General features: G+C 48.8%; 1 protein-coding gene across 1 annotated transcript in view; it reads left to right on the top strand.

Annotated features, from left to right (window-relative positions):
* dnah2 (dynein, axonemal, heavy chain 2) overlaps positions 1-15,000 on the top strand; it is a 111,678-nt gene that overhangs the window by 72,765 nt on the left and 23,913 nt on the right. Inside the window, 19 exon segments of the mRNA XM_076987292.1 lie at positions 775-911; positions 1,204-1,341; positions 1,520-1,678; positions 2,000-2,158; positions 2,400-2,491; positions 3,328-3,526; positions 4,364-4,588; positions 4,781-4,885; positions 7,700-7,888; positions 8,729-8,814; positions 8,980-9,110; positions 9,301-9,450; positions 10,173-10,340; positions 10,669-10,829; positions 10,919-11,058; positions 12,321-12,453; positions 13,094-13,233; positions 13,414-13,624; positions 13,900-14,016. Coding sequence (XP_076843407.1) covers positions 775-911; positions 1,204-1,341; positions 1,520-1,678; positions 2,000-2,158; positions 2,400-2,491; positions 3,328-3,526; positions 4,364-4,588; positions 4,781-4,885; positions 7,700-7,888; positions 8,729-8,814; positions 8,980-9,110; positions 9,301-9,450; positions 10,173-10,340; positions 10,669-10,829; positions 10,919-11,058; positions 12,321-12,453; positions 13,094-13,233; positions 13,414-13,624; positions 13,900-14,016 — 2,840 coding nt within the window.

Consider the following 15,000-nt stretch of genomic DNA (forward strand, 5'->3'; position numbering starts at 1 on the left):
TTTGTGGTCAGTCCCACAGGGGTTTGTGGTCAGCTGCCCTGTTCATCTACCTGAGTGCTTTTTATTTCTTTTTTCTTTTTTTTTGTGTATTTTGATGCAAAAGTCTTTATTTTGCCAGAGCATATTTCCTGGGTGACTTTATTTTAGGGCTTTGATCATGTCTTGTTGTTGTGTGGGTCTTGGTGTGGAGAAACGTTATGTTTGAGTGGTGTAATCAGGAATTGCTCTAGCTCCATATGTTGGGTATCTGTTCCTATTTATCTGGGTTTGTTTATTTCCCCTCCCGTCGTGTGGAGATGGAAGATCACCCAGAGGAGAAATGACAGTTGCTTCTGCTGTGTGTGACAGGTTTGATGTTACATGCTTACCCCGTAAGCCTTTGTGTGCGTGGGTGTGCGTGGGTGTGTAGGTGTGTGTGGGCATGTGTGTGAGAGAGAAAGAAAGAGAGAGAGAGAGAGAGAGAGAGAGAGAGAAAAGAAAGACAGAGAGAGGGTATGGGAGTGCGTAAGGCAGATTGACTATGCTGTTGTGGTTATTCTTGTGGGTTCAGTAAAAAAATATGCACGTGGTCAGATAAAGAGATAGAAAAAGATGAATGATCAGTTAGAGCATTGGCTACAAAACCCTCCACGTCCATATGTGTTGGGAATGGAAGAGAAACACGACAGGGAGCGACAGACTGAGAGGCTGTAGTAAGTGAGTGTGTGTGAGTGTGAGTGTGTGTGTTTTGTTCCTAACTGCCTATCCCTGCTTCTGTCATGTCGCTGAGCTCAGATGAGAAGCCGGATGAGAAGTGGATTGTGTTTGATGGGCCGGTGGATACTTTGTGGATTGAAAGCATGAACTCAGTCATGGATGACAATAAAGTCCTCACGCTTATCAACGGAGAGAGGATCTCTATGCCTGAACAGGTAGTGCTAGCAGCCTGTGCCACTTACCCATTACCCATACACTCACTGCTAGAGTCATCACTATCTACATTCATTATGATATATTATATATATATATATCACTGTCACTCAAAGAAAAGCCATTGCACCTATGGACTGTATTCGTCCTTTCAGACTCTCAGATCATTTGGCCAGAATACAAGCTTTGTTGTTGACTGTGTGTGTGTGTGTGTGTGTGTGTGTGTGTGTGTGTGTGTGTGTGTGTGTGTGTGTGTGTGTGTGTGTGTGTGTGTGTGTGTGTGTGTGTGTTTAGGTGTCTTTGTTGTTTGAGGTGGAAGATCTGGCTGAAGCGTCCCCAGCCACGGTGTCTCGCTGCGGGGTGGTGTATAACGACTACTCCGACCTGGGCTGGAGGCCCTTCGTTCAGTCCTGGCTCGGCACACGTCAGAAGGTCCCACACAGCACGCAGCCTCTACCATTACTGCTTTAGTTTATCCTGTGGGTGCGTGTGTGGTGGGTAGATGACCATGCTGCACCCACATATGCTCGCTCTCTTGATGTTTTTCTCTTGTTAACTCTCTCTATTTCTCTTTTTCTCTCCATCCCCCTCTCTTTCACTCTCTCCATAGGTGGAAGGAGATCTTCTGAAACGCCTGTTTGACAAATACATAGAGAAGACTATAAGCTTTAGGAAGGTTCACTGTAAGGAGCTGGTAGCCATCACTGAACTAAATGGAGTCATCTCCCTTTGTAGACTCTACAACACTTTGGCCAACCCTGAGAATGGGGTCAGAACACACACCTTCACCACCTGCTCTCACCAACCATCTAAAACCTCAAACAAACTTAGTGGTACACTCTGAATAATCTCGGCTTTGTTGTTGATAAAGTTATGGACTGTTTTCCCATGTGTTCCTTTCTGTAAGCAGTTTGTCTATGGTTTGAGTTTGGTTTGAGTTTGAGTTTGAGTTTATGGGAAAGTGTAAACTAATGTGAACACAAGCTTGTGATGTCACTGCAGCACATGCAAACACTGAAGCTCACCATCATCTTCTGTGCTGATGCGTTATTAAAATGAGCTTCTGGGCATGTTCCATCGCCCCCTGCAGGTGAACCCAGCAGACAGCGAGAACTACGGCCACATGGTAGAGCTCTGGTTTATCTTCAGCTTGATCTGGTCCGTGTGCGCATCCGTGGATGAAGACAGCCGTAAGAGGGTCGACATTTTCCTGCGAGAGATGGAGAGCACCTGCACCTTCCCTAACAAGGTTGTACTTCAGTCACCTTCACACACACACACACACACACACACACACACACACACACACACACACACACACACACACACACACACACACACACACACACACAATCACCCCATCACCCCAAAACAAATGTTTTTCTACACTTACATAATTCTCCTCACTATATGAAGAGAATATAGAATCTCTTCACTAATTTTTAACTGAGAGAGTTCTGTAATATATATTTTATCACTGCCCTAACAAGGACACCATCTATGAGTACTACGTGGATCCTAAGACCAAAACATGGACATCATTTGAGAACAGACTACCCAAGGGCTGGCGCTATGCATCCAAGTGAGTGGCACTGTATGTGTGTGTGTGTGTGTGTGTGTGTGTGTGTGTGTGTGTGTGTGTGTGTGTGTGTGTGTGTGTGTGTGTGTGTGTGTGTGTGTGTGTGTGTGTGTGTGTGTCCACCACCTGCTGCCCGCACGGTCCAACTGAGCCTTCTGACTGGCACCTGCCCAGCCGGCTCAGCCTTCTGCTCTGTTCTGATCAGCTATCTCTTCACCCCTTGTTCTCTCTACCTCCACCTCTGCCTCCATCTCCACCTCAATCTCCACCTCTATCTCCACCTCCATCTCCATCTCTGTCTTCTCATTTGTCTCCTGTCTCGCTGTCATTTCCCCTTCATTGCTCTCTGTCCTCTGGGTCTTCACTACATGCTCTTTGTCTGCTGTCCAGTCTTATTACATCTTTCAGTGTTCAGTCTTTTGGTTTGGAGTTTGTCACATACATTACCCTGTGCATACTTCAGTCCACTTTCTTCGTCAGACACCCATTTTAGCATAGAGGGCCCCCTCTCCCTCCCTCTCTCTCTCTCTTTCTCTCATTCCTAGCTCCCTCTTTCTTCCACCTGTCTCTCCTCTCTCAACTTCTTGACTCTTTGGGCCTTGTCTGTTTCACTTGTCCACGTCCTCTCTGTGTCTGTCCTTCTACAGTATTTTTGGGCTCTCTTCTTTCTGTTCCCCATCTCCATCACCCAACCTCTCTTTGCAGCTGTCTATGTGCAATAAAGGCCTCCCAGGAGAGGAGGTTTAGTAAAAACAGCCAGGCAGAGCTGACAGAAATTCAGCTCTCTCTCTCTCTCTCCTCCTGTCTTTCTCTCTACTCACATTCCTTTCTCTCTGCAGCGCTCCGTTCTATAAGATCATGGTTCCTACTGTGGACACAGTGCGCTATCATTTCTTGGTGAAGGCTCTGGTGTGTGGCCAGTACCCAGTCTTGCTGACAGGTCCAGTGGGCACGGGGAAAACGTCAGTGGCCCAGAGTGTCCTGCAGGGCCTGGATCCAGCCAAATGGTCCATGCTCACCATCAACATGTCGTCTCAGGTACCAGTCGATATGACATCCTTCAGCTCCTAATTAACACACATACGCATTCATTCATTCGCTCAGCAGTCATTCATCTCCAGATGATTAATTAATTGAGTAATTGAGAATGCATTAGTGTTGCGTGAACGTCATAATAAAGCTAGTTACTCTTACTTAACCATGACGGATGGACATAGTGGGAGAGTGATGTATATTTGCATATTCCTCATCTTGTAGAGTTCAGCTTGACTGTGCCGGTCCAGCTGAGGTTCACATGTCTGAGGTTCACATGTTTAAAGACAGGCAGGAGTTGATGGATTCGAAAAGAGAACCATTTCACGTGTTGTTTACTCAGGTTTAGTCATTACTCTGGTCATTAATCTGACCTGTGATGCCCCATATAGTCTCCAATTAGTCATCAAACACGTTCTCAATCTCACCTGCCTACAGACTCAAGGACCTGATTCATCCTGCCTCCGAGCAGGGCCTGCAGTTTAGAATAATAGCGTATGTCAAATTGGGTTCCATCCCCGGTGTGCTATTACTATCCTGCGCTCCAGGGCCCGCAATTAGCTGAGTCAGCTGTTGTGTTCGGGCCGGCCGTAATGAAGCGCGCTTCCTGTGCCCTGCCTGCTGTCAGCCCCGCCATCACTGCTGAACCCGACAGCATTTAGCGCCATTTTAAAGCTCTGTGCTCCGACGTGCCCTTCCTCTCCTGCTCCTCATCCTCTCCTGCTCTTTTTAATCTCGTTCTTTTGGCAACCTGGGTTTGCTTCTTCTTTTTGTTTGCTTCTTTCTTTGCTATTCCCATTTTCCTGTGACTGGACACTGAAGAGCCTCCCTCCCTCTGTTCAGACCACCTCCAGCAGCGTGCAGGCCTTTATGGAGTCTCGGGTGGAGAAGCGCACCAAAGGCCAGTATGTGCCCCTGGGCGGCAAGAAGATGCTGGTCTTCCTGGATGACCTGAGCATGCCGGCGGTGGACGAGTTTGGGTCCCAACCCCCTCTGGAGCTGCTGCGACACTGGATCAACTACGGCTTCTGGTACGACAGGAAGAAACAAACCGTCAAGTGTGTCAAGGTAAGAGGCAGTGGGAAAGTGCCTACATCCGTGTGTGTGTGTGTGTGTGTGTGTGTGTGTGTGTGTGTGCAGAGAAGACAGAACACAAGAGGGTTGTCTAGTTGCTGGGATCCTCTGTGCACTGATGTTGGGGTTGTTCTTCTGAAGAACACCTGCTGACCTGCTGTGCCCTCTACTGCCTGGTTCTTTTAGGACATGTTCCTTCTCGCTGCCATGGGGCCTCCTGGTGGAGGGAGGAGTCACATCTCAGGACGACTGCAGAGCCGCTTTAACCTCATCAACATGAACTTCCCTGCGGTGAGTGAGTGTCGGCGTGCAGCTCCACACCGGGGCCCTGAACCATCAGCCAATCAGGATCCACTCCACATCATCGTGCTACTCCATCAGCCAATCAGGATCCACTCCACATCATCGTGCTACTCTGCCCTCGTTTAAAACTACGAGGCGCTCGTCCCTCTGTTCCCGACCATTGGGAAGACTGCGTGTTTATGTCTAACGCTAACATAAAGCATATTAACATGTGTAATGTGTGCTGTAAGGGAACATGAGCGTTAGCTTCAGCAGCTCCGTCGCTGATATGGCTTTCTTCTCATTGTTATTCTCCATGTCTCTTGCTCTGGGAGAATTACAATGGAGATGATGATAATGATAAGAGCAGCAACACTGGAGACGCTCTGATTTGGCAGAATGCGCGAAAATGCCTCCCGACCGACTGATTGCCGCTCCGCTCTGATTTCCCCCCAGCACTCGGAGTCCTCCCTCAGCTCTTCCATTCCACAAGCATTCCTGTTTAACATGATTTTTCCATCTAATCTTCTCCAGTTTATCCCTCTGACCTACCCTGCCCTGTTATGTCATTATCAGCTAACCTGGTTTCTGTACCACCTCCCTCTCATATCTTTTACTTTATCTCTCCAATCCATTCTTAGGATTTATTTTTAAATTGCTCATCTGTATTGCTCAGTCATCTCACGTGTGCACCCTGCCCAGTCCCCTTCTGTACCTCCCCTTCCTTCCCATTCTCACGTGTGCACCCTGCCCAATCCCCTTCTGTACCTCCCCATCCTTCCCATTCTCACGTGTGCACCCTGCCCAATCCCCTTCTGTACCTCCCCTTCCTTCTTATTCTCACGTGTGCACCCTGCCCAGTCCCCTTCTGTACCTCCCCATCCTTCTTATTCTCACGTGTGCACCCTGCCCAGTCCCCTTCTGTACCTCCCCTTCCTTCTTATTCTCACGTGTGCACCCTGCCCAGTCCCCTTCTGTACCTCCCCATCCTTCTTATTCTCACGTGTGCACCCTGCCCAGTCCCCTTCTGTACCTCCCCTTCCTTCTTATTCTCACGTGTGCACCCTGCCCAGTCCCCTTCTGTACCTCCCCTTCCTTCCCATTCTCACGTGTGCACCCTGCCCAATCCCCTTCTGTACCTCCCCTTCCTTCTCATTCTCACGTGTGCACCCTGCCCAATCCCCTTCTGTACCTCCCCTTCCTTCTCATTCTCACGTGTGCACCCTGCCCAATCCCCTTCTGTACCTCCCCTTCCTTCTCATTCTCACGTGTGCACCCTGCCCAATCCCCTTCTGTACCTCCCCTTCCTTCTCATTCTCACGTGTGCACCCTGCCCAATCCCCTCCTGTACCTCCCCTTCCTTCTCATTCTCACGTGTGCACCCTGCCCAATCCCCTTCTGTACCTCCCCTTCCTTCTTATTCTCACGTGTGCACCCTGCCCAATCCCCTCCTGTACCTCCCCTTCCTTCTCATTCTCACGTGTGCACCCTGCCCAATCCCCTTCTGTACCTCCCCATCCTTCTCATTCTCACGTGTGCACCCTGCCCAATCCCCTTCTGTACCTCCCCTTCCTTCTCATTCTCACGTGTGCACCCTGCCCAATCCCCTTCTGTACCTCCCCATCCTTCTCATTCTCACGTGTGCACCCTGCCCAATCCCCTTCTGTACCTCCCCATCCTTCTCATTCTCACGTGTGCACCCTGCCCAATCCCCTTCTGTACCTCCCCATCCTTCTCATTCTCACGTGTGCACCCTGCCCAATCCCCTTCTGTACCTCCCCATCCTTCTCATTCTCACGTGTGCACCCTGCCCAATCCCCTTCTGTACCTCCCCATCCTTCTCATTCTCACGTGTGCACCCTGCCCAATCCCCTTCTGTACCTCCCCTTCCTTCTCATTCTCACGTGTGCACCCTGCCCAATCCCCTCCTGTACCTCCCCTTCCTTCTCATTCTCACGTGTGCACCCTGCCCAATCCCCTTCTGTACCTCCCCTTCCTTCTTATTCTCACGTGTGCACCCTGCCCAATCCCCTCCTGTACCTCCCCTTCCTTCTCATTCTCACGTGTGCACCCTGCCCAATCCCCTTCTGTACCTCCCCATCCTTCTCATTCTCACGTGTGCACCCTGCCCAATCCCCTTCTGTACCTCCCCATCCTTCTCATTCTCACGTGTGCACCCTGCCCAATCCCCTTCTGTACCTCCCCATCCTTCTCATTCTCACGTGTGCACCCTGCCCAATCCCCTTCTGTACCTCCCCATCCTTCTCATTCTCACGTGTGCACCCTGCCCAATCCCCTTCTGTACCTCCCCTTCCTTCTCATTCTCACGTGTGCACCCTGCCCAATCCCCTCCTGTACCTCCCCTTCCTTCTCATTCTCACGTGTGCACCCTGCCCAATCCCCTTCTGTACCTCCCCTTCCTTCTTATTCTCACGTGTGCACCCTGCCCAATCCCCTCCTGTACCTCCCCTTCCTTCTCATTCTCACGTGTGCACCCTGCCCAATCCCCTTCTGTACCTCCCCATCCTTCTCATTCTCACGTGTGCACCCTGCCCAATCCCCTTCTGTACCTCCCCATCCTTCTCATTCTCACGTGTGCACCCTGCCCAATCCCCTTCTGTACCTCCCCATCCTTCTCATTCTCACGTGTGCACCCTGCCCAATCCCCTTCTGTACCTCCCCTTTCTTCTTATTCTCACTTTTGTTTGCGTTTCTCTGATGACCTTCACTATTTTATTTAATCAATTTTTACATGCTTTGTCTTTCTGTGTGTGCGTGTGTGTGTGTGTGTGCGTGTGTGTGTGTGTGTGTGTGTGTGTGTAGGAGTCTCAGATCAAGCGTATCTATGGCACAATGATAAACCAGAAGCTGCAGGAGTTTGAGGAGGCGGTAAAGCCCATTGGAAGTGTTGTGACTCAGGCCACACTAGAGCTGTACTACGCCATCAGCCGCCGCTTCCTACCCACTCCTGCCAAGATACACTACCTCTTCAACCTCAGAGACATCTCCAAGGTGACATTCACAAACACCGCACTTACACAAACACTTCATTATTTCATGCAGCTACAATAGCAACTTGAAGATTTCAGAATTTCAGAAACCACAGCCGAGCTGCCCTTGCTGTGGGAGTCTGGTCCTGCTGCTGACACCTCTTTATGTCCACTCCGGGTCCACACTGGGTCCACTCCGGGTCCACTCTGGGTCCGCTCTGGATCAGCTCTGGATCAGCTCTGGGTTCACTCTGGGTCCACTCTGGATCAGCTCTGGGTCCACTCTGGGTCCACACTGGGTCCACTCTGGATCTGCTGGGTCCACTCTGGGTCCACTCTGGATCAGCTCTGGGTCCACTCTGGATCTGCTGGGTCCACTCTGGGTCCACTCTGGATCAGCTCTGGGTCCACTCTGGATCTGCTGGGTCCACTCTGGATCAGCTCTGGGTCCACTCTGGGTCCACTCTGGATCTGCTGGGTCCACTCTGGGTCCACTCTGGATCAGCTCTGGGTCCACTCTGGATCAGCTCTGGGTCCACTCTGAGTCCACTCTGGGTCAGCTCTGGGTTCACACTGGGTCCACTCTGGGTCCGCTCTGGGTCCACTCTGGATCAGCTCTGGGTCCACTCTGGATCTGCTGGGTCCACTCTGGGTCCACTCTGGATCAGCTCTGGGTCCACTCTGGATCTGCTGGGTCCACTCTGGATCAGCTCTGGGTCCACTCTGGGTCCACTCTGGATCTGCTGGGTCCACACTGGGTCCACTCTGGATCAGTCTTCTGAACTGTCTTCTGAACTGTAGTTGTGGTTGTGGTTGCTCTTCCCCTGTAACCCTTTGCTGTGTTTTCTCTCACTCTCTGTAGGTGTTTCAGGGTCTCCTGCTGTGTCACAAGGACTTCCATGACACAAAAAACAGCATCACTCGCCTATGGATACACGAATGTTTCAGGTGAAGTGAACACTTGTGCATACACACACCTCTTTATCTATCTATCTATCTATCTATCTATCTATCTATCTATCTATCTATCTATCTATGTCTGTGTGTCTGTCTGTCTGTCTGTCTGAATGACTGACTGTCTAATTGTGTGTGCGTTTGTGTGTATGTATACAGGGTTTTTTCAGACCGACTGGTGGACCAGACCGATAAGGAGGCGTTTGTGGCTCTGCTGGCGGAGAAACTAGGATCTCTTTTTGATCTCACATACCACAGCATCTGTCCTAACAAACAGCCTCCTATATTTGGTACACACCCCTCAGCACTGTAGAGCTGGTGATGCCTGAACGCACGCTTCATCTTGTCTTTATCTCTTAAGTGTACATGGATGTTACTGTTTTATAAAGCCCACAGAATAAACAGGATGATTTCTGTGTATGTGCAGAATCATATTGTCACGGCTAAGTGTGGTTGAGGCTGTGTCGTGTGTGTTTGTAGGCGATTTCCTGAGGGAGTCTCGTGTGTATGAGGACCTGCTGGACTTTAAAGCTCTGAAGGGCTTCATGGAGTCTCAGCTGCAGGACTACAACCTCACACCTGGAGTGGTCCCCATGAACCTGGTGATCTTCAGCGACGCTGTTGAACATGGTCAGCTCACGGCTGCACTACAGCTCCCGTCTGCCATTCCACAGTAGCACAAATATTCCACAGCCCACCGTGAATCTACACTGCAGCTCCTGCAGTATGATCAAGTGCATTATAACAAATGCATTTTTAAACTGTGCCCCTCTGAATAAGGACGATCGTGGCAATTACAGTAGAACTGTTGAACTGGCTACAAACAACAGCCCAAATACTCCAGTTCTGTTCAACTACAACGACAAGTCTGTGGAGGCAAACTACACAACTTTCACAATCCAGTGCAAAATGAGTTTGGAGATCTCTTATAACTATGAATGATTACTCTCCTCGTTCCCATTATAGAGAATGCAATTACATTACAAACCCCATAGGAAAGCAAGCAATTATGCATTCAGTCCCACAACACAGTGTGTAATCAGTCTTAGTGTCGCTCAAGTCTGGGTACAAACTGAACACATCAAACACAGCACGCCATTGAATTAGGCTGCGTATCAGCCACCATAATATAACATTAGACACATCACATGCCCAGTTCAGTGCCTGCAATTAACCAGATCACATGCACATAACCTAATGACACACCACTACGCAGCGCTGAATGATTACGGAATTAGTCACGGCGACATGTCGAGCCAGCACGTATGTTAATGAGTTATTGTGTTTTCGTGGTAGTTGTGTTAGCAGGTTCGGCGTATTGTGTGAGTGCGCCAGTGTGCGTGTTTCCGCAGTGACACGGGTGGTCCGCGTAATCAGTCAGCCGAGGGGTAATGTGCTCATGGTGGGCATCGGAGGCTCTGGGAGGCAAAGTCTGGCCCGACTGGCCACCTACATCTGCGCCTACCTGCTCTTCCAGGTGGAGGTCACCAAGCGGTACCGCATGCAGGAGTTTAGAGAGGGTAAGCTCTCGGAGCACGCCCGGCTTGGGCCAGGACAGTTCCACCTCCCGTCTACCACATGCAAATCAACAAAACAGTTCTCTGTTTCCTGCGTGTGTGCTTGAACTAGGTCTTAAGGACCTTTATCTGTACGCTAAAATAGCTCAAGGTATGTTCTAGCTCATTTCAAGTATGTTTCTGCTAATTTTACTGGTGAAGTATTCCTGACCTTTAAAATCAGATGAGGTTCAGCATACGGAAGCAACTTTATACAGAGGTTAGCTGGCTAATGAAGGTCGTGCGGTGTTCATTTTTAACGGCAGCTGTCTAATTGGTTTTCCTCATGCAGACATTAAGAAGCTGTATAGGCTGACAGGAGTGGACAACCAGCCCACTGTTTTCCTCTTCAACGACACTCAGATCGTGGACGAGTCCTTCTTAGAGGACATCAACAACATCCTCAGCTCTGGAGAAGTGCCCAACCTCTACAAGCCGGACGAGTTTGAGGAGGTCCGTCTCCAGCTCACGATCCGCACGAGTGCACGAGTGTGCGTGCGCGATCATTAATGCCACTATTGCGTTCTTCCCCCCCGGGGCAGGTCCAGAGGGCTCTGTCTGACTCGGCCAGGAAGGACAACGTTCCGGAAACTTCTGACTCCATGTTTCACTACCTGATAGAGCGCGTGAGACAGAACCTCCACGTGGTGCTCTGCATGAGCCCCGTAGGAGACCCCTTCAGGTACCTGACTTCGTCTACGGCTCAACCTTCAGTCGGCCACCTTGGAAAGAAGTGACCCGAACCTAATGCTGTCATCGCTCTAACCAAGTACTGCCACTTGAGGAGAATGCTTACAGGAACCGTGCCAAATCTCACCAGCATGTGCTAAGTAGCACGCCACCTATTGTCTTAACACAGCACCGAGTTCACCTGTGATGACGATATGAGTCATGCGTTTTCTTAGATTTCATTCACGGCCCTGGTTCTTTCAATGAAGTTCAGAGAGGATCCACAGAAAGCCTTTTGGCGACCTAATTATTTCACTTTTTCGGTTTCTGGGCACAAATGCTCACTCACTGGAGTGCACTGAGGTTCATTTTCTGTGAGCATAGGAGTAGCCTCACAAAGTGAAGGCAGTGTGGTGTAGTGAGTCACACACTAATCAGCTCCCTCACCTGTCACCCTGCCGTGTGCATCAGTAGTCAGGATGAGTGCTGTAAGTGCCCTCACCATGACCCCACTTTTCTGGTCACTTCACTTAGGGTTTTAACTTCATCAAAAATTCTCTCCCATTATGTCCCTCTCTTTCTCTCACATTCTGTTTCTTGTTCGTGTTCTTTCTCCTTCACTCGCCCGCTCTGATTATGCGTCTGATAGTTTGAGTAGCATAAAAATATGCCTACAAATGGTTCTCTAATCAGCCATTTGCATCCCTTGTCAGTGGAACAAAGTGGCATGTCAGGTGACCCCGAGGCCATACCTAATTAAAAATGACAGCATCTGAATCAAGCTGTGGCCTTACTCTCTTTGGCCTCACGTGTAATTGGTGGATTTATTGCCATGGTAGCGCTTTAATGGTGACGATTGGCCCAGAGGGTAGCATAATCGTCCCTGACAAATCAGCATGCACCTACTTGAGGACCTGCGAGCGGAGCAGTACTGTTATGGGCACATTGTGTGTGTGTGTGTGTGTGTGTGTGTGTGTGTGTGTGTGTGTGTGTGTGTGTGTGTGTGTGTGTGTGTGTGTGTGTGTGTGCGTGCGTGCGTGCGTGCGTGCGTGCGTGCGTGCGTGCGTGCGTGCGTGCGTGCGTGCGTGTGATAGTGCTTCTGCGGTGTGTTTATGGAAGGAAATGGATGGGTAATAAATTAACAACCCACCTTACCGACAGCAGCATAACATTCAAAGGAGGTCTGATAGCAGTATTTTACATTGTGCCTGACTGCAAACATAGTTTGCATTCTACCACTTTACTCTGCATTTACATGCGTATGTATGTGTGCAGGAATCGTATTCGACAGTACCCAGCACTGGTGAACTGCACTACTTTAGACTGGTTCTCTGAATGGCCTCAGGAGGCTCTGCTAGAAGTGGCTGAGAGATACCTCGATGGACTCACTCTGGGGAATGTGGAAGGAGTGAGAAATGCACACACACACACACACACACACACACACACACACACACACATACACACACACAACTGCACAGTCACAGACATATAAGCTGTTTGATAGTGTCACTAAAACACTCACCATCTGCGTTCAGTCTGAGTGCCTTTGGCTTCCTCTGAGGTTAACTGGTTTGCTGCTGTAGTCTGGATCTAATGTGGTGTGGCTGTCTAATGCACAGCGTCCTGTAAACACTCCCTTTCTTCTTACTGGAGACTATGCTGCTTTCATTCTGGCCCACACTCTCCAACTCTGCTCTGGGCTCTTAGCGTCAGTTAAGTCATTTTACAAAATAAAGAATACAAACAGTGCAGATGACCTGAAACTCATAATGTGTTTTAGCAGAAATTCTTCACTTTTTCTCTTCACTTCCCTGGCAGAGTTTATGTCTAGCATGAGTTTTGTTTATGCTTTGGTTTGAACCAAATTCAGAAGCTACAATAACTACATAGGATATACAATATATTTTCTTAATAATCACAATTAATAATGACCCGTGGTCAATAGGCAAGTGGTCAAAGTTGAAATTAAGAAGAAAGGACCCATGTAAGGGGTAATGACTTAACAAATTGTGTTTTTTTTTTTTTTTTTTTTTCCGGACCTGCAGATCCAGACTAAAATGGCCAGTATGTGTGTGACGATGCACCAGTCAGTGGTCCAGTTCTCCCAGATGATGAGGCTGGAACTGAACAGGCACACCTATGCCACGCCCACAAACTACCTGGAGCTGCTGTCTGGATATAAAACGTACCTCTTACAGTCCAGCTGTGTCTGTGTCTCTCACTCCCTCACTGTATCTGTTCATATCTCACGCTCTCTCATATCATACTGTACACTTGACAGCAACTCAACACCATGACCCACCATGTCCCATCTTCTCTATCTATCTATCTATCTATCTATCTATCTATCTATCTATCTATCAAGGTTGTTGGCTGAGAAGCGCGGGGAGCTTGGTGAGCAGGTGTCTAAGCTGAGGAATGGCTTGTTCAAGATTGACGATACGTGCAGTAAACTGGAAGCCATGTCTGTGGAACTGGAAGACGCCAGGAAGAAAGTGGCAGAATTCGAGAAGCAGTGCGCGGACTACCTGGCCATCATCATAAAGCAGAAGAGAGAGACAGATGAACAGCAGGAGGTGAGCGCCAGAGAGATGTTGTGTGTGCGCGTGTGTACGGAGGAAACACAGTTCGCAGGGCTGTGTTTGTATTCTTGTTTGGTAACATTGTTCCCAGAGCAGTCTGATGGAGACAGTACTGATGAGCACACAAGGACTAACTATAGAACTGTGTTCATGTGTTTGGTGTGTGTGTGTGTGTGTGTGTGTGTGTGTGTGTGTGTGTGTGTGTGTGTGTGTGTGTGTGTGTGTGTGTGTGTGTGTGTGTGTGTGTGTGTGTGTGTGTGTGTGTGCAGGCTGTGAGCACTCACAGTGAGAAGATCGCAGCAGAGGAGACCAAGTGTAAGGAGATGACTGATAATGCTCGGAGAGATCTAGATGAAGCCCTGCCTGCTCTGGAGGAGGCCATGAAGGTCCCAGCCTCCCTTCACCCCACACACAGTCTGACTGGACCCATGAAGGTCCCAGCCCCCTTCACCCCACACACAGTCTGACTGGACCCATGAAGGTCCCAGCCTCCCTTCACCCCACACACAGTCTGACTGGACCCATGAAGGTCCCAGCCCCCTTCACCCCACACACAGTCTGACATAAACGTAATGTGTGTGGTATAAATAAAACCAGACGAGAAGTTCCAGCAACCTGATGATGCTGTTGAGCTGAGCTGGGACAGACAGAATGAGTGGCCTCAGTAGCCTGAACACTCGGCTGCTGGTGTTAAGCACACTGGTCCTAGCATCTCCTAAACAGCTGATGAACATCTCAATAGCCCAACATTTCTAACCATGTGGATGGGTAGTTTTACCATGATAATGTCACAAATCAAACTGTTATCTAATGGTTCCAGGAATATAAAAAAATGTTTTTTATGAGTCGGGTTTATGTGCACACTTTTTTGTGATTCTGTTTAAAATGATTCTGTCTAGATCTCAGGGCACCTGTTTACATGGGATGTGATCTAATAAAGTCTGTTGTTTGCATGCGTTTAATCAGAACAGCTGCATGACGTGTGTATATAGAGCTAGACTGAATGGAACTATTATATTTTGTTAGTGGTGGGTGCACCAGAAGAAGAATCCCTCCAAAGAGGAATCGGATCGTGGCAGCGTAGGCTAGGATAAAAATAATGAGTTCTTTAAGGGTTTAAAGTAAAAACAAGCCATCCGCAAAACTTGGAAGCAAACATTTTTCACCCATCCAGTGTATGTTCAAAATGCTTTCTTGACTTTTCTTGGCTGGGAGTTTGAGAGTGCAGTTCCTACGATTATGCTGTTCTACACTGAGATTGATGTGGTCAGATATATATATATGGATTACGCTTATATATATATATCTTTATATATATATATATATATATATATATATATATATATATATAAGAGCTCCTCCTGGCTGAT

This window comes from Brachyhypopomus gauderio, unplaced genomic scaffold (genome assembly GCF_052324685.1).
Source record: "Brachyhypopomus gauderio isolate BG-103 unplaced genomic scaffold, BGAUD_0.2 sc52, whole genome shotgun sequence".
NCBI lineage: Eukaryota > Metazoa > Chordata > Actinopteri > Gymnotiformes > Hypopomidae > Brachyhypopomus > Brachyhypopomus gauderio.